At 37.0% G+C, this 18,382-nt stretch overlaps 1 protein-coding gene across 1 annotated transcript in view; it reads left to right on the top strand.

Annotated features, from left to right (window-relative positions):
* LOC140245294 (plexin-A4-like) overlaps nucleotides 1-18,382 on the top strand; it is a 115,922-nt gene that overhangs the window by 29,867 nt on the left and 67,673 nt on the right. Inside the window, exons 7-12 of the mRNA XM_072324881.1 lie at nucleotides 1,324-1,453; nucleotides 3,781-3,820; nucleotides 8,483-8,582; nucleotides 9,033-9,144; nucleotides 9,746-9,883; nucleotides 17,541-17,639. Coding sequence (XP_072180982.1) covers nucleotides 1,324-1,453; nucleotides 3,781-3,820; nucleotides 8,483-8,582; nucleotides 9,033-9,144; nucleotides 9,746-9,883; nucleotides 17,541-17,639 — 619 coding nt within the window. The remainder of the gene's footprint in view (nucleotides 1-1,323; nucleotides 1,454-3,780; nucleotides 3,821-8,482; nucleotides 8,583-9,032; nucleotides 9,145-9,745; nucleotides 9,884-17,540; nucleotides 17,640-18,382) is intronic.

The raw sequence follows: 18,382 nt of genomic DNA, 5'->3' as shown, positions 1-18,382 counted from the left end.
AAATGTGAAATAAACTTGAAATAAAATAAACTTGTAGATTACATTGGCCTCTACCTTAGTGCAAATTTTCATGTGGATCGCGTGATCCACGACCGAGATCTAAAGGGGGGGGGGGGGCAAAAAGGTGGTTTCAAGTCCCTCAAAAAACCCGGTGGGATCAGGGTTAAAGGGTGTGTACAGTTCTGGTCGAGGTGAGGATTTAGCTTTTAATGTTTTGCGAGATATTCAGAAACCACTCTATGATATGTCAAAGAGCATGCAGTTCTAAGGGGTATCAAAAGTTTATTCGATGAAAGTCGGTTTTGAAATGGCTGAGATATCCAAAAACAAGGTGAAACAAAGAGATCCTAATAAAGTTGTGGCATGTCACCTTTTATTATTAGCACTTTTTGGGATATCTCAGCCATTTGAAAACCAATTTTCATCAGATAAATGTTGAATTCTTCTTAAAATTACATGCTCTTTCATATTTCATAAGAGGCTTTTCATTATCTCACTTAGGACTGTTCAAAACATGAATCACCACCTCAACCAGTACTGTGCAGTCCCTTTAAGCATCGTTTCATATGTTATTGGGGAAAATACCGCACCATTTTATAAAAAATGAAAATAATTTCAAATTAATAACATACTGAAGGGGAAATCAAGCTCTACAGCTTGACACCAATAACTAACTATCCCCCAAGATTGTGATATCACCCCTCTGGTTTTCAGCCAACTATTTTGATATTCAAGTCTCTCTCTATAAACTCTCTCTAAAGTTTTGAGCTTGGAACGTGTGCTGAATAGTGAACTCTACCTTTGCTCATGCAGGCTCAGATTTGACACTTAAAGGGGCATAGTCCCGGTAGTGTAGAGGGCGCTGTTGTTGATACTGCTGATCACCGTTAGCTTGATACAAAGATTACCGAAGTTGAGCTGTCATCAAGAGTAAAGTGCGTAGGTGTTGCTAAGTAACGTTGCCTTCGTTGTCTTCTCTGCGCATCGCGCAGTTTGTAGTAATGCCAGGGTGCGTGCATATGTGCTTGTTATTATGACATCACAAAAGAAGTTTGCTGAAGCTGTCATCCCCCTCAACCGAATCATGAGCCGAACTGTGATCGGACCACTGACTACAGTGGATCGGACTTCTTCGGACTCGGGGAAGTGGGCCAAAGCGTAAGTGCTAAAGAGGAGTCGATAGCGTAGGTCTCAATAGGAAACTTGCGCCGTGCGCCCGCGTACGCATTTGACCAAAACACCGGGACCATGCACCTTTAAAACCATACGTGAAATGAAATTTTATTTCAAGCCACAAACAATGCAATGCGATATGTCTATTAGATGTACTAGATACATGGACTGTGATCGAGGTGATGAATCTACTCGGTGGTTATCCTACAATGCTGTACAGTGTGTGAGCATCTCTGACATCCAGCCTTCCAGCATTAGGCATGGCCTGAGTGAACAGCCAGTAAGTGCAATTTTTTGTCTATACACTATATGACCAGGGCCCCGTTGCTAGAAACTTTGCGTTTAAACGCAACTCCAAAAATCAAACGCAAGTCCTTCAAATCTCACGCAACTTTGCGTCTAAACGCAAGTCTGTTGCTGCAAGGACTTGCGTTTAATCGCAAAGTTGCGTTTAAACGCAAGTCCTTCGCAATCAAACGCAACTTTGCGTTTGGTTCAGATCAACTGCAAAGTTGCGTTAGTTGAATTGGATTCATAATGGTCAGTAAAACTGCTTACATTGTAGCAAAAAATGCATTGTCACCACCAGTATGCCGACATTTTGTTACATTTTGATAAATGTAGCCGGTTGATAAGCTAGCCCTAACCCTACACTACTACAGAGCTGAGCGGAAACGAATGCACCCCCCGCCCTCCCCTTGATCGTCGTCTAACGAAGATAGCATTTGCGCAAACGTACGTATTCGTGGCTATGTACGTTGTACTCGCATGTATACTGGTAGTGCTACAGCTAGCTACAGCAAGGTACTAGACTATAATGCCGCATGTAGGCAACCTTGCGATGATAACCCCGCGAAATTGAAAGCATGCACTTTCTATCGTAATTAGCGATATTTTCCCCATTGTAGCATAGTATTTTACGATCAAATTTATGTAATAAAGAATAATTCACTTATGTTAGGAATTATTCAAAGTGTAAACTACGAGCTGCGATAACAACGCGATCGCAAAAACTCCTTGCCAACGAACTCCTCACAACTTAAGATGATCCCATAGTCCCACTTATTGATTTCAACGTCATTTCACAGAATGTGCTTTTCTGGGACTGAAGTCGGCATGAACGTGAGTTCATTAAAATTTTGCGCACATTGAGGTATCCTAGCCATTCTAATCCTAAAGAAGCATTCTGTAAAACTTCATTATTCAAGGTATTGGACACATATTTGCATATTTTACCATACTTTTCCCTTGTTGCGATGCATACACGATGCACTTGCTGTTTGCAGGGATTTATTTCGGCTAATTTCAGACTATCATCCTCGTCCACAATGATTTTTATCAGAATGATTAACAGGAATCAAACGCAAATTGCAATCAAACGCAAGTCTCTTCTAGCAACGGAACGCAGGAATCAAACACAATTTGCGGGCGATACTTGCGTTGGATGTGAAGTTGCGTTTAAACGCAATTTGAGTTTCTAGCAACAGGGCCCAGGTCTTTATCTGTGAGTATAATTATAAGAACTGATGTAAAGGAATTGCGATAGTATTGGTTGGGGTGAAGATTCAGCTTTAAGTTTTTTGGAAGATACTTTGAAACTACTTCATGAAATGTTTAAGAACATACATTGTAGGCCTTCAATTCTAAGAGAATTTGTTTGTTTGTTTGTTTGGTTTTATTTTTGTATTTTTCGTCATTTCGATTCAAAATAACATCATCAATAATATTCTTAAGCATTTTCATTACAAAATAACATCAATAATATTTTTCAACATTAATGACAAAAAAATATACAGTGCAAACATAACTTACAAAACTATTATCAACGATGATAAACGATGCCAGATAAAAGGGAATGTTTATAAGGTGAAAAATGCATCAGACCATGAATCGGTATCGTAAGTGTGGCCTTGCAATGATAGTGGCCTGAGAAATTCAAAGTTTATTTTATAAAAATCAGTTTTGAAATGGCTGAGATATCCAAAAACAAACTAAAACAAAGCAATCGTAATGAAAGGCAGCTCCCACCTTTTATTAGGATTGCTTTGTTTTGGATATCTCGGCCATTTCAAATCCAAATTTTGTCAAATAAACTTTGAATTCCTCTTAGAATTATATTCTCTTTCATATTTATATGAAGAGGGTACTCATTATCTCGAAAAAACATCATCATAAAAAATTGTTGAAAACCTGAAGTCTCATCTCAACCAAAACTGTACCATCCCTTAATTAGCACAAGTGTCGTGTAAGGCAGATCTGAAAGTGAATTACAATTATGCAATATATGTAATAGAATATAGGGGTGGATTGCCACTTAGTCTAATCCCACTTTACTAATCGCTGTTTGGACTCATTTCATGTGGTCTAATCTTGCAAAGAGAAAGTAGGTTTAGCTGTATTGGTGATAGACGATCTGGGAATTTTGTCTCTTCTGCACATATTATCATAAAGCAAAGCCTTGATGAACAATTAAGAAAATGTAACCAGTTCTGAAATGTTACATGTAAAGTGATAGAGTTATGTTTTATTAAGCCTTAACAAATGTCATGCTTATATTTGGATGTCACAGATTGAAACTTTTCATCTTTTCTTCTTCCATTTTTACAGTTGACTATCACAATACAGCAGCTGCCTGCTTTGACAAATGGTAATAGATACAGTTGCATGTTTGATTCTTATGAAATGTCCGCTGTTACTTCTGGAAATACCGTTGACTGTACTACGCCACCTTCAAGCTCTGTACCACCAATACCTGAAGGAGGTTTGTAATAAAAACCGTACTTTACAATTCATATAGGTGCTGTTTTTAAGATGAAATATGTAATGAGGACATTTTGTAGAGATTCCTGGCAGAACAGATCCATTTTCACTGCAAAATACTATGACAAAACCTAAGAAGCTTTCCATTCATGTTACAACTGCGCTACATTTGTATGACAAATCATAAAGTTAGAAATGTGTCGAGATTTTTGTTTTCACTGTTCAATGTAAGTTTGGCTAGGTGGTTTGATGTTGTGCAACTAGCTGCACTTGGTGTTTTTTGGTCACAAGGAAGAATTGATGTATTTGACAGAAGTCACATACAACAAATCCCACAATCTCTATTTTGATGAGCACTCAAACAGCCCCGGTGCTACGGTGCTATTAAAGGGAAGATAAACCCCAAGAGCAATGTGGATTGAATGAAAGCAGCAACATTAGTAGAACACATCAGTGAAAGTTTGAGGAAAATCGGACAATCGATGCAAAAGTTATGAATTTTTAAAGTTTTGGTGTTGGAACCACTGGATGAGGAGACTACTAGAGGATATGACGTATGAGTGGACAACAATACAAAGAAAATATAAAGGAAATTCAACAAAAATTCACTTTTCTAGAATCATGAAAGAGCAATGGACCAACCTCTTTCAGAAAGCAGGGGGAATAATTGCTACCCTTAACATATGTCAATATCAAGTTGATGGAATTTGTAATTTTCATGAAAAATGGATTTTTGTAGAATTTTCTTTATATTTTCTTGGTATTGTTGTCCACTTATACGTCATAACCTCTAGAAGTCTCCTCATCCAGCGGTTCCAACACCAAAACTTTAAAAATTCATAACTTTTGCATCGATTGTCCGATTTTCTTCAAACTTTCACTGATGTGTTCTACTAATGTTGCTGCTTTCACTCAATCCACATTGCTTTTGGGGTTTATCTTTATCTTATCCTTTAACTCACTGATAAGAGGCCAAAGCTTTTGAATTCGTAACGGTCATCGAAGCGCTGTGCGGAGGGAAGGACAAGAAATCTCGAAAGTTCACCTCCTCGTATCTCCCTTATTTTACCACCAAATCCCTTGAAACTTCACACATATATCTAATATGGATATATCATCGTTCATATGACATGCCGTCAATCCCTCGTTTGAGGCGAGTCCCCAGCTGGGCTTCACCTAGTCTGGTTTCCAGACCCTTTGCCAACTGGACTCCGCGGCGACGAAGTCGCCGCCTTTGCCGAAGGCAAAGGAGAAAATCAACTTAAACTATACTAGTTTTCGACGTTGAGGGCGTTAATATCATGGATAGCGAAATAGTATGGGCAGAGGGTCTGGAAGCCAGACTTATACCCCTTTCAGGTAATCGTGGATGCGGATAATAGGAGGACAAGTCGTAAAATTTCGATTACATGAACGGGAGAGGACTAGAAAAGTGCGCATTATTTTTATGCTGCTATTATGCGCATAATTGCAGCATGAGGATCAGATCGAGAATACATGAACGCGTTTTACGACTTATCCGCACTAACATTCCACAGTTCGGTCAAAGGTCACTCGATTTCCCGCACAACCGCTGATTGCTGAGCTTGAGCGCGCGAGAGGTGTGCATACACGTGAGGATATTCACCGGAAACATTACGTCATTATAGAGGCGTGCGCAGTAACCATGACAAATAACTCGCACAAATAACTCGCACCATTATATGAACGGGTGCTCGTAAAAGTAGTGCGCACTTCATGGGATATATGAACGCGATTTTGACTACTTCATCCGCATTATTTGGATGCGGATAATTGAACCGCGATTACCTGAAAGGGGTATAGGCTTCACCAAAGTGGGGTGCGTATATTTGTCGTTTGGGAGTTGGGAGTCGAAGTACTTGTCCATTGCAAATAAACTTTCTGCTCAGGCGTGACAAACCTGGAGGCCAAGCCAAGCCAGGGTTTGATGACTCCAGCAGCTGTCGTATTACGTAAGAGCATGATAAGGATATCTGCCTGTGGCAGACCATTCAAAGTGAACTCAATTTTCTCTATCCTTTCTAAAGTTTTCAATTTTATATTCTATTGAGAAATTCTATGGTCATCCATTTTACATTTCGAACGAAAAAAATTGACCCGTAAATAACGAAAATACATGAATAAGAAGGAGAGCATTGCCAGTTTGCCGGTGCTGACAATGTGCTATAATTGGCAGTGAGTTACAACGGGGAGGTGAGACTACCTCCCTGGTTACAATCAGCCTGCTGAGAAAGAGAGAGAGAGGGAGAGAGAGAGAGAGAGAGAGAGAGGGAGAGAGAGGGGGGAGAGATGTGGGAGGGAGACGGGGAGAGACAGTGGAATGACAATAGTTCCAGTCACTGCAGTACAGGCATGCTCTGTCTGCATACGCTGAATGTCTACACTCACACACACACACGTACAGACACACACACACACACACACACGCACCATGGAGCTACATAGCCCATGCCAAAACCAAAACAATCTCCTCCTCTCACGGTGCCCCCCCCCCCCCCCTCCTGTGGTGCTGTGGCGATGACTGATGCTTAGATTAGGCCAGGGTCAAGAAATAGGTGTTTTATATCTTTGATTTTAAGTCATTGATTGCCAAGATATGCACTGGCATTATTTACGGGGGTGTAGCCTCTTCAAACGAGAGATTTGCGTCATGATTTTTTGGCGAAAATGCTGATGTATCTTTCGAGATATATGTATTTTTCTGTTTGAGTTGACCGTGGGAAAGGGTTACGATTTTTTCCCGACACAAGTCTGCGCCTACATTAATATGCATTTGATTAACATATTACTACACCAGACTCACTACCTGCGAAGTCTCATGTTTGTGCAATTAGTAGTTACGTGAAAATAAGAGCAAACAGACAACCGAAAATACTGGACATGCACAACTAGATCATCCTCCTGCGCATGCGTTTTCTACTGGTGAGTGCACGCTTAGCCAATCAGCGGTGTCAGGTTCGGTGCAATGCGACAGGGGTCGATTTTCGGTCAGCAGGGTGGTGAGTAGGCAAGAGAGGAACCCTGCTATGTGCTTCAACTATTTCATGCAGCACAAAAACCAATACATCGGACTGCGTATTGCTTACGCTATGGATTTTACGTGGGTCACAAGTGACAGTGATCTCGATTTTTTCCAGACATAGCCGTGCGCTAAATGATACAGAAAAGATATTTGGAACGCAGTATGGATATACTACCTAGTACCATAAGTCATATACCGAATTTTCTTTTTGTGCAATGAAGGAAAATGTGAGAAAATAACACTTGTTTTGAGACCAAGTTTTCTGTTTTGGAAGCTAAGTTTCGACATTATTTTCACACGTTTATCCTCAATGAAACCCCAAATAACTAAAATTACGAGTTAGAGAATAGTTTCTTCTTCAATTTGCTGTATAGATTTAATCATTTGATGGCTTCTGAGGTGAGATATTGCGATTGTCCTGCAACACTTCCCCAGCGGTTTTGCGTACACAAGCTGTCTACTTTTTGCAACTGAGGCTTCGAGGTCATAAGCTTTTGGCATAATTTACCATTTGCAGATGAAAGCATTAGTGCTTTAAAATAGTTCTAAAATGTGAGTTAGGGATAGAAACAACCACTGTCAAAATTTGAATCCGTATAATCGATGTTAAGTGTTGTTAAATACACGAAATGTGAACAATAGTTATAATAAAAATGTTTCCAGACTAAACCGTATACAGTTACGGTTTATTGAGAAAAACCCTGATATTTCCTTATATTTTAGGTTTTATTGCAAATATTTCATATGGTAGGATGTTTTATGATACAACAGACCTACATATATGCATCAAATGTGATATCTTGAACATTTTTGAAATCACTGCTCCCAAAGGTAAACTGGACCTTTAATTGCACCGTAGTGCCGTGCCTGTCAAAGTTAGAAGAATGGCAGTGCAGTTTGTGATTTTTCTAGTAATGTTTTGCAAGGCATTTGGTACGTCCAGATGCTGCCAATTTTCTAAATTTTCAACTTTTCATGTACGATGTGAATTGCCATCAGGAATTTTATAATTTTTTTTAAAACAAATATCGTAGGGCGTGATATATGTTACTTGTAGTACAAATTTTAATATTTTGTGGGAACTTGAAAACAAGGTAGTTCATGATAAAACCATGCAATATTGTACATACCAGTTCTTCTTGAGAAACATTCTGCTGCTGGAAGAGTGGGCCATGGCATCAGACACGGTCAGCTTTCTTTTCTTTTCTTGTTTTTGCATGTGTTTACACGATGTACACTGTATTTTCTGAAATTCCTTACGGATTGATTAATGTATCACTCTCACTATGGTTTTGTGTTTGTTAACTTGCATTATTTGTTAAACTATCAGAAAATGATGTCCAAGTTCGGAATATCATTTGTACCAGGTGTGTCGCACAAAATATACAATTCCTTTGCAAGGCATGGTTAAATTCTTAACCAAAAGCAAAATGATATGTTTCATCAGTATCTTCTGACATAGTGTCAAACAATTTACCTTTCTTCATAATGTTTTCCTCTGTACAGATGACAATGTGGTTGTAGCACTCTCTATTAAGTCGACTGAAAGTGGAGTGAACTTTGTTGAGAGTGATTTCTTCTTTTTTGACTGCACTCGCATCTCATCGTAAGTCTTGTCTATTGCAATCCCAGAGTAGATACTACATTTGTTGAATTACCTTAATTAAAGGTGTGATTACTTTGGAATTAGATATCAGTGGAATAGGTTTATTTGTTTGTCCCTTTCATATGTACATGTGTATATGAATCTTTCTCAATTTAAATTATTTCAAGTGGAGTTTCTTATATCTGCACTATGTTGTATCAAATGAGGGCAATTCGGTAGATTTGTCTTATTGTTCATATATTTCTCAATCAAAGCTGATGATGCTAGTGGAATTCTCACTGCTTAACCAAATTTGATGTGCTCCATCTCTAATATGATACACCCAAACCAAAGAAAAATAAAGAAAGTGTTTACAAAGGGATCTTGTGAAATATGCAACCCCATCTGACATTATTATAATTTGTGTAACATACTCTCATACTCTTAACAATGTTCTCACCCTATTTGTAGATGTTCGTCTTGTGTGACTAGCCGGTGGCCTTGTGATTGGTGTGTGTATGAAAACAGGTGTACACACGACAGCTCATCATGTTTAGATGACACTATTGTTAATGGAGACAATGTGAGTCTACCTTGTACATCGCATATAAACCATAAATGAATATGTCTATCTTCATATCTTTAGAAGTACATACAATGTATCTGTTATGTAATATATATATGTATGTGTATCTTTTCTTTGGATCTTGTTACAAAAAAAAAATGTTATTATCACACTGCATTAAACCCATACTGTGTTTTTAATTGTTTGCTTTACATTAGTATTCGAGAGGGCACAAACCAATGACCATTGTTTCCATGTGCTGAAGTCACAGCTAATATATATGTCACAGCTAAAATTTTGATTTTGATAACAGTATTATGTTATCTATTAATATACACCCAGGGTTGCCTTTTCAGTGCTAAGCTCTGCCAGAGGGCCCTTTCATTATTATTGCCCAAGCACTGCCAGGCATCAAGACAGAGAAGAATTTCATGGGTAAAAACATTTTGTCCAGGATAATGGAATGTCCCAGGCAGGACTAAAACCCAAGACATTCTGATTACAAATACTTGCTCTTATCCGCTGTAACCCTGTGCTTCCATATTATATAGCATGACTAATGAGTAAAAACTATGATTAAGTTGGCTAATTTAAATACTTATATCATCACAAAAAACAGATCCCAAGTCAGACAAACAGAACAGGGCAGGAATATTGCCCTCAGCTCCTCGGTGTGCCTGAAGAAACCCTGATACCAGTCAATATTGCCGCTGGTTACAGCATAATGGCATCCAATCTCCCAACTGATTCAACCAAGGTAGGAAAACCATCATTGTGGTTCAAAACAAGATTTCTTGCTTGTCATAGACATCTCACAATAAATGGATTGTGACAAACTTAAAGGACAAGTCCACCTTCACAGACATGTGGATTGAGTAAATGCAGCAATATTTGTAGAACACATCAGTGAGGGTTTGAGGAAAATTGGACAACCTGTTAAAAAGTTATATATTCTTGAAGTTTCTGCTCAGTCACTGCTGGATGAAAAGACTACTCAGCCTGTGATGTCATATGTGTACAACGATATAAAGAAAACAAAGAAAATTCAACGTATTTTCACTTTTCTTGCATTATAAAAGAATGCTTGACTTGCCTCTTTCAGAAGGCAGGGGGAATAATATTACCCTTAACGTACGTCAGCGACAAGTCGAGGAAAAGTGTACTTTTTTATTTTTCCAAAAAATTAAAAAATTGTATTCAAATTCTCTTTATATTTTCCTTATATCGTTGTATGCATGTAGCATCATACACTATAGTAGTCTTATCCAGCAGCGACTACACAGACACTTCAATTCTCTTCCAATTTTCTTCAAACTTTCACTAATGTGTTGGAATTATAGTGCTGCAGTCACTCATTCCACTTGTACGTGAAGGTGAAAGTGTCCTTTTTAAAAGGGTAATGAGAAATTATAAGGCTACAGTTTCAAAGCATCTCTCTCCATATCACAAATTGTACATACCCATACAGTCCCTATGCAATGTATCATGCACAGGACTTTCTTAGTACTGCCCCCTTCATAGTCGCCTTAATTACCACTTATAATGTATATGAATGATCTTTGCTGCAACGAGGAAGTAACAGCTTGACTATGAGCATGCCAAGTTCCCATTTCCTACTATGAATATTTAATATTTCAAGTAGTGTCATACAATTTGTGTTTCAATACAGTGTGTGAAATCCCTGATTCGATTACACTCATTATCTTCATTAGTGAGGAATGACATGATGTTCTCCCCTGCCTAATATTAATGTATGCTGTGAGAATGCAAAGTAAGATTGATATCTATAGAAGAACTCAGTAACAGGAAGTCAAAAGACAAGGTCACTTTTTTTAAGCAAGTTTTGTTTGTTTGTTTGTTTGTTTGTCAGCAGCATTAAGTTATTCAATTCTCTGTCTCAAGAAATATGGAACATAATGCCAATTATTACCTATACGAGGTAGTTTTGCGAGGCAATTCCGGTTGATATTTTGCAGGGTTAAAGGTCAGCAGTTGATATTTTGCAGGGTTAAAAGGTCAGCAAGCAATATTCGTTCGCCTCTGCCGGGTTCGCGACGTTGCTGCGTGTCGGTTACACACACCGTACACAAAACAAAAACAGTGCAATCTTCCGGTTTGGGGAGGTGGGAAGAGAGAGAGTGGAATCTCTCTCCCCACCGATCGACCACGAAAAGAAAACATCCAGGACGTCCAGGGTGTCAGTTACACGCACCGCAGAAGAACGCTGATAAATCAACTCATACAAGGTCGACTACTTACAGCAGCACTAGGCAATGACTAGTCCATTTGTGATCAGTAATTGCACAGTGACCATCAGTTTTACAACTCTCAAACTTTTATAAGAGAAGTGAAAATAAAGTGTAAGAACGTTCAGAAGTTTGAAGTTTGCCTGTTACAACTACATGTATCTTTGATGTTGGAGTTGGATGATATACATTGATGAACAATTTTGCAATTATTCAACATGTTGATGGTCTACAGGTAGTCAAATGTGGCTTGATCTGTATCATATATAGTGTATAGCCGTATTTACATATTTTCTTAATTTACCTAGGGGGATAGGTAATAATTATGATATTGACTGGCCTTTCTTTCGGGAGGTACCAGATAAATATTGCCCTCACTGAAAACATATTGCCCTCGTCTTCGACTCGGGCAATATGCTTTCAGTTTGGGCAATATTTTCTGGTACCTCCCTCAGGGCCAGTCAATATTATATAATTCTTCAATTTGAATTATAATAATAATAAATAATAGTAATATAAAATAATAAATAATTCATTTCAAAAGCTGAACTCTCCAGATAAACTTATTCAGAAAGTCAACTAATAACTGTGTTATTTGTTATTTCTTCTCAGGGTAAGGTAAGGAAGCCTCACTAGCATTTATTTGTATTAATTTTGTTAAACTCAAAGGTGTTCTGTCACTAGCTTTTTATATCTTTTCCTCTTCTTGTAAATTACTTATTTCAGTCAAATTGTTTGCTTGTTTGTTTGCTATTGATTGTACTTCAAATGTTTCACAAATTATGAAATTGTATAATAAGTATGTTAATTTCCTATGTACTGTCATCTAAAATGCATATATTTTTGTTGATCTTAATTATGTTGTGTTAATTTCATGTACGCTCTTGTAAATCCTCCTCCTGGTCTGTTTTATGTATTTTCTTGCCTTTAATGAATTTTGCCAAACATATCGACCTTGTATATTTTGTGCTCCTTTTACATATTATGTAGCCAAATTTTGTTCTTAAAATTGTACCCGTCCATACATGACTCATGACTTTTACTTGAAATATTTTATTATTTTGATCTTCATTAAATAATGAACTAATTTTTACCATTTCTAACGACAAAGTTGGTTTTATTCTGAAAATATTATTTGTGACCCTGCACCACAAAACAAACAAAAAGTCGCCATACATGAATTTTTAGTTAAGAGCATATTCTGAAAGAGCAGACTTTAAGCTTTAAAATGATGTATTACTCAAATCAAATGGACTCTCCTAACCTATCGAAGTATTGGAAAGAAAGCACGCACTCAGGAAAAGTGTGAACTGAGAAAAGAGGCTCTGAAGTACAGTGTCTATTCAAGCGCTTAATCTTTACCAAACCGTGCTGGCTGTGCGATAAATGGGACAAAAAACAGGAAGTAAACCACCAGAGTAATAACAATGAAGGGATTATCAAATTAAACTGAAATTGCGCATGCCTCATTAACACATTCTGTCCATGATAAATGCCAACTTTCAACGCAGTAGCTCCATCCCTTCAAAAGTTATTAGAGTTGAAAGTGAAGAGTGTGTATAAGGTTTTTCACAAATGAAAAAGGGACTCTAAAGACACACCTAATCACACTATTCTACCAAAAATGCTCGATATAAACTGCTAAAAAAACACTTTCCCGCCCGTTTTATGATACTAAATTTTAGCATAATGTAAAAGAAGACCTGCTCTTTCGGAAAATATGAAAAAGTCAAGATCGGCTTGGTTGACCCATTTCACTTATTTTCAGTCCTCACGCAATATCAGTGTGTGCGATGTTATGTTCGTTTTTTGGTGCATGCTCACATTTAATTTAATTGCATGACTTAATACTATTTGATGTAGTCTTTTTCATTAATTATTGTTTTATCCTCTGTTAAACCCATTCCTTTCTAATATCTGTGGATATGTTTGATATCTTATGTAACTTGCAAAGTATTTTGTATTTAACTTCATATGTTTCTTTCATTATTCATATTTTACATTTTTCATTTAATTTGTTAATTAGATAATTTTTATTGAATTTTTATTGATTTAACCCTCAATAGATATGATTTTATTCAATTAGATAATTCAGTATAATATTAATTTTTTTTTTCTTAAATGTGCTGTATTGTTCCCGCCGAACGAGTTCGAGCAGGGGACTATGAAACGGGCTCCGTACGTGTGTGTGTCCGTGTGTGCGTCCGTGTGTGATCAAAATGTTCAATTTGCTACTTCTCTGTCTATTATGAGCTAATTTTGATTCTGTTTGCTTTATATGATAGCACTACATGGGAGATTTGAAACTTCTGCACAGAATTTCAGTTGTGACCTTTGACCTTGACCTTTGACCTATATTGTACATTATGCTACAAAATGCTACTCCTTCGCCATTTCTAACCCGATTTCGATTCCGTTTGCTTTATGTGATGGCACTAGGTGAGGGCTTCAAAACTTCTACACAGAATTTTGACCTTTGACTTCTTTTACCTTTGACCTTGATTTTTGACCTGTATTGTACATTGGCTACAAAATGCTACTCGATCCTTCGCCATTTCTAACCCGATTTCGATTCCGTTTGCTTTATATGATGGCACTAGCTGAGGGCTTTAAAACTTCTACACAGAATTTTGACCTTTGACTTCTTTGACCTTTGACCTTGATTTTTGACCTGTATTGTACACTTTGCTACAAAATGCTACTCCTTTGCCATTTTTAACCCGATTTCGATTCCGTTTGCTTTATGTGATGGCACTAGGTGAGGGCTTCAAAACTTCTACACAGAATTTTGACCTTTGACTTCTTTGACCTTTGACCTTGATTTTTGACCTATATTGTACATTTTGCTACAAAATGCTACTTCCGGCGGGGGCATACATTACGCACCGCATAATTTAATCTACTTTTCCTTGTTACAATTATATTTGATTTACAATTTGCAAACTATTGTATGATTTATTTCTCCATTTAAAGTTTCATACTTTAGTCTTACGTTTACGTCAAATAATCTATTTGTTCATTTTTTTTTTCATTTGACCACTGTACAGAATAATATACATCTTTTTTTTTATGCCTCCACCATGAAGTGTCGCCGGAGGCATTATGTTTTCGGGTTGTCCGTCCGTCCTTCCGTCTGTAGTCAATTTTGTGGACAGCGTATCTAAAAAACCGTTGGAGGTATCCTAATGAAACTTGGTATTTATATGAATGAGTGGGTGAAGTTGTGCCTGTCAACTTTTGGGCGCATATGCTCAAGGTCAAAGGTCAAAAGGTCAAGGTCAAATGCTCAAAATTTCACTATTTCCCCTATATCTATGCAATGCCTCGAGGTATTTTCTGAAAACTTGGTGTACACATGAACTACCAAATAAAGATTCCCCAGAGAGAGTTTTGGGTTATGAGGTTAAAGGACAAGGGTCAAAGGTCAAGTGAAAATGTTAAAATTTCATGTTTTTCTCCATATCTCACAAATATTTCAACGTATCTTCAAGGAACTTAGTGTATATGCATGTACTGACTGGCAGTGATCATGTAGGGAATTTAGGGGTCATGGGTCAAAGGTCAGGGGACAAAGGTCAAGGTCAACTCATCAAAATTACATTATTTTCCTCTTAGCTATGCAATGCCTGCAGGATTTTTTTTCTTGAAATTTAGTGTATGCATGTATTACCCAACACAGATTCTCTCGGAAGTTTCTTGCCAAAAGGTCAAAGGTCCAAAGGTCAAGTGAAAGTGCTAAATTTCACTTCTTCTTTAAACTTATAAAAGGGTCAAAAGTTTGGTAAAAATCCTCAAATCCCCAAATAACTGTACGTGCACTCTTTAGACAGTATAGCCATTCATCCCAATAAACCTACCAGGTATAGTTCAAGGAAAGTGAACATTCAATGCATTTGTGACAAACCTGTCATTTTAATATTTTGCCAGTTTTGTGAAACTGTCATCACACATTGTCAAGACATTGTGCTATAGACCTATTCGGAGAACCATGCATTATGGTGGAGGCATACCAGTCGGCATAGCGACATTTCTAGTTCTTGTTATATGTTTAAATGCTGTTATGTATAGATTTATTTACGTCTGTATTTGTTCATTGTTTGTATACGATATATCTTTACCTGTATGTGGACCCCTTTGGAAATCAGCCTTGAGCTAATTAATATATATATATATATATATATATATATATATATATATATACATACATACATATTACCAGTGTTTTGCTCACTCCATTGGTTGGGTTTATGCATTGAGATTTTGGTAAGGATGTTGAGTTCTAAATGAGCAGAAGATATTTTTGATCATCGTTGGGCAACCTGCTGCCATGGTACTATAATAATACAATTGTTTGTTTGTTTTTTCTTTTGAAAGAATGTGAAATAACCAGTTTTGGTGGATGAGCTAACACCTTCAGGTCATGGTGGGGCATTTGTTGTATTCAGTGATAGTTTTAGTTATATTTGAGATTGCATTCAGTGCATTTTTGTGTAATAATGTATTCTTTTGATAATGTTTGTAACTGTTTTACATTTATACAGCTGATTCTGGGTGAATGCACCGGGTGGGGAGGAAGCCCTCGATCCTCGGTGATTAAGTTTGCCTTTTCCTCCCCTGGCAACCAGGGGCATGCACCTGGAATCACCACAATTTTTATATCATGTAATGCAATTTTATGTTTGTATTCTATGTCCGCTTGTATTGTGTTGAATTGCCGAATAGATAGATGAATGAATAAATAAATAAATGAATAATAATAATAATAATAATGATAATAATAATGGTAATGACAACAATATTAATACTGATAATAATAATGATAATAAGAATCATATACATACACTGTATGTAGTTTTGGTTGAGACCTACCTTCATATTTCCAGCATTTTTGGTGAGATAATGAGAAACCTCTTATAAAATGTGAAAGAGCATGCAATTCTAAGAGATTTCAGCATTTATTTGATGAAAACTGGTTTTGAAATGGCTGAGATATCCTAAACAGAGCGATCCTAATAAAAAGTGGGACCCACCTTTTATTACGATCACTTTGATTTACTTTGTTTTTAGATGTCTCAGCAATTCCAAAACCGATTTTCGTCAAATAGATTTTGAATTCCTCTGAGAATGGTATGCTCTTTACTATTTCATAGGTGGTTTCTTGGTATCTTGCAAAAATTTAAAAGCCAAATCCCCATCTCCATCAATACTACCAAATTGTATACTATCCCTTTGATAGAGGTCATCCCATTTTTAGCCCATGACACTTTGAAGGGTTTTTAATGAAAAAGGTATTCTGTAAGATTTTCTGTCATCAAGTGACATCCCAAGAATGTAAAGAAGCATCATCTGAATCAATAGAAGTGGGATAGTACCAGGTATAACATAGGTCAAGTGTATAGACACAAATAAATACCGGAAGTGGGATAAAAAACATGCAACCTTATAATCATAGATACCCATCCCCCATGGGAGATACAGAAACCTTTCAAATGTGATATTCCATTCAATCAATTTATGTATTGAAATGATGCAGATGGCACAACATTTGATTTTAAAAAGAATGATGATGAACCATCAAAGTCAGTATAATGCTTGATATGACAAGGCAGATGTTCTGACTTGTTATTTTTATCAAGAATATAAAGATTTTGAGTTCTCTTCTCTCTGCTAACAGGCCTATAGGTCCTTATCTTGTTCATGCGGAATAAATCCATGTGTCAACAGTCTTCGCTGAAGAAGGCATAAGTACACAGCTATGAAAGGAAGCTTAAATTTGATAGACTATACTAAAGGACATAGAAATAAGATGTTCATGTAGATTGCATTTAGTGTTCGCCATCTTCTTCATCTCAAATCAAAACAGAAAGTTCAGTCTTGCATTTTTCAAGTCTTCAGTATAAAAGTCAAGTGACTGCATAACACATCCACTTGAAAAGAGTGCATTCAAGAGGATGAGACAGATATTGGACAAGGAACTGATAAATGTCACAGCCTTTCAGGAAAACGTTTCATTTGCTGGAAGATGGCTCATTTTGTCAAGCAAGAACTGACACAGTGTTGCAGTGAAGCCAGTTGTAGAATGATATTTAATTGAAAATCAGAAATTGTATAAATGGGGTAGAATCAAATTTGCACTTCTATATTTTTCTGCCTTGTTCTGTTCTACAGGCCACTAAGTATGAATGTGTCATTCTTGTAGACGGAAGTGAACAGACTGTAGAAGTAACAGACTTCAATGAGACTTTTGTCAACTGTCCTGATCGAAAGGTGAGATATTGTTGACAGTGACTACCTCACATTCATACTTCGGTTTACATGAATATGCACACTATTCATATACCAGGTAATGATATGACTGGAATGAGGTGACCACTAACCATATGAAAGTTCATTGAATTTTTATACACCAATTATGATCTTGGAAAATGGGGTGTCATCAGTTTTGTTTTGTTTTATTTTGTTTTGTTTTGTTTTTTCTTTTGCAATACAAAGCAGAATACATGTATGTTACAGTATATATCCAGGGCTTGACACTAAATCTTTTCTCTGGTGGACAGATCTGCTCTGGCCACTAAAATCTAAATCTGAAATTTTATTTGCCCAAAAGAAATATAAGCAAACATAACAATCCATTTTGAATCTTAGTCTTCAAATTGGGCCACCAGAATATAACCTTCCTGGAAATTTGGTGACCCGACATAAATTGTGAGTGGCCCGGGAAACCAGCCCACCATTAGTGTTGAGCCCTGTTATGTATATCCATATCAGAGCTCTGTCCTTTAATGCATAGTTTAGAGTAGACTAGTAGCATACCATGTCCACATACTAATACTCTTGAAGAACTTTCATGTAGATGGACAACATAATTTGTTCATGGATATCATTTGGTAACGTTATACCTCACATAATGCACCGTGAGTCCAGAATTCAGTTATGAGTGAATGACACTGTGGACAATATGACTTACATGGATATCTTGTTGTCCAGGAAACCTTCCAAAAAGTATGCAG

This window comes from Diadema setosum, chromosome 2, assembly GCF_964275005.1.
Source record: "Diadema setosum chromosome 2, eeDiaSeto1, whole genome shotgun sequence".
Classification (NCBI taxonomy): domain Eukaryota; kingdom Metazoa; phylum Echinodermata; class Echinoidea; order Diadematoida; family Diadematidae; genus Diadema; species Diadema setosum.
The sequence above is the reverse complement of the archived record's forward strand: the minus strand, read 5'-3'. Positions and strand labels throughout refer to the sequence as shown.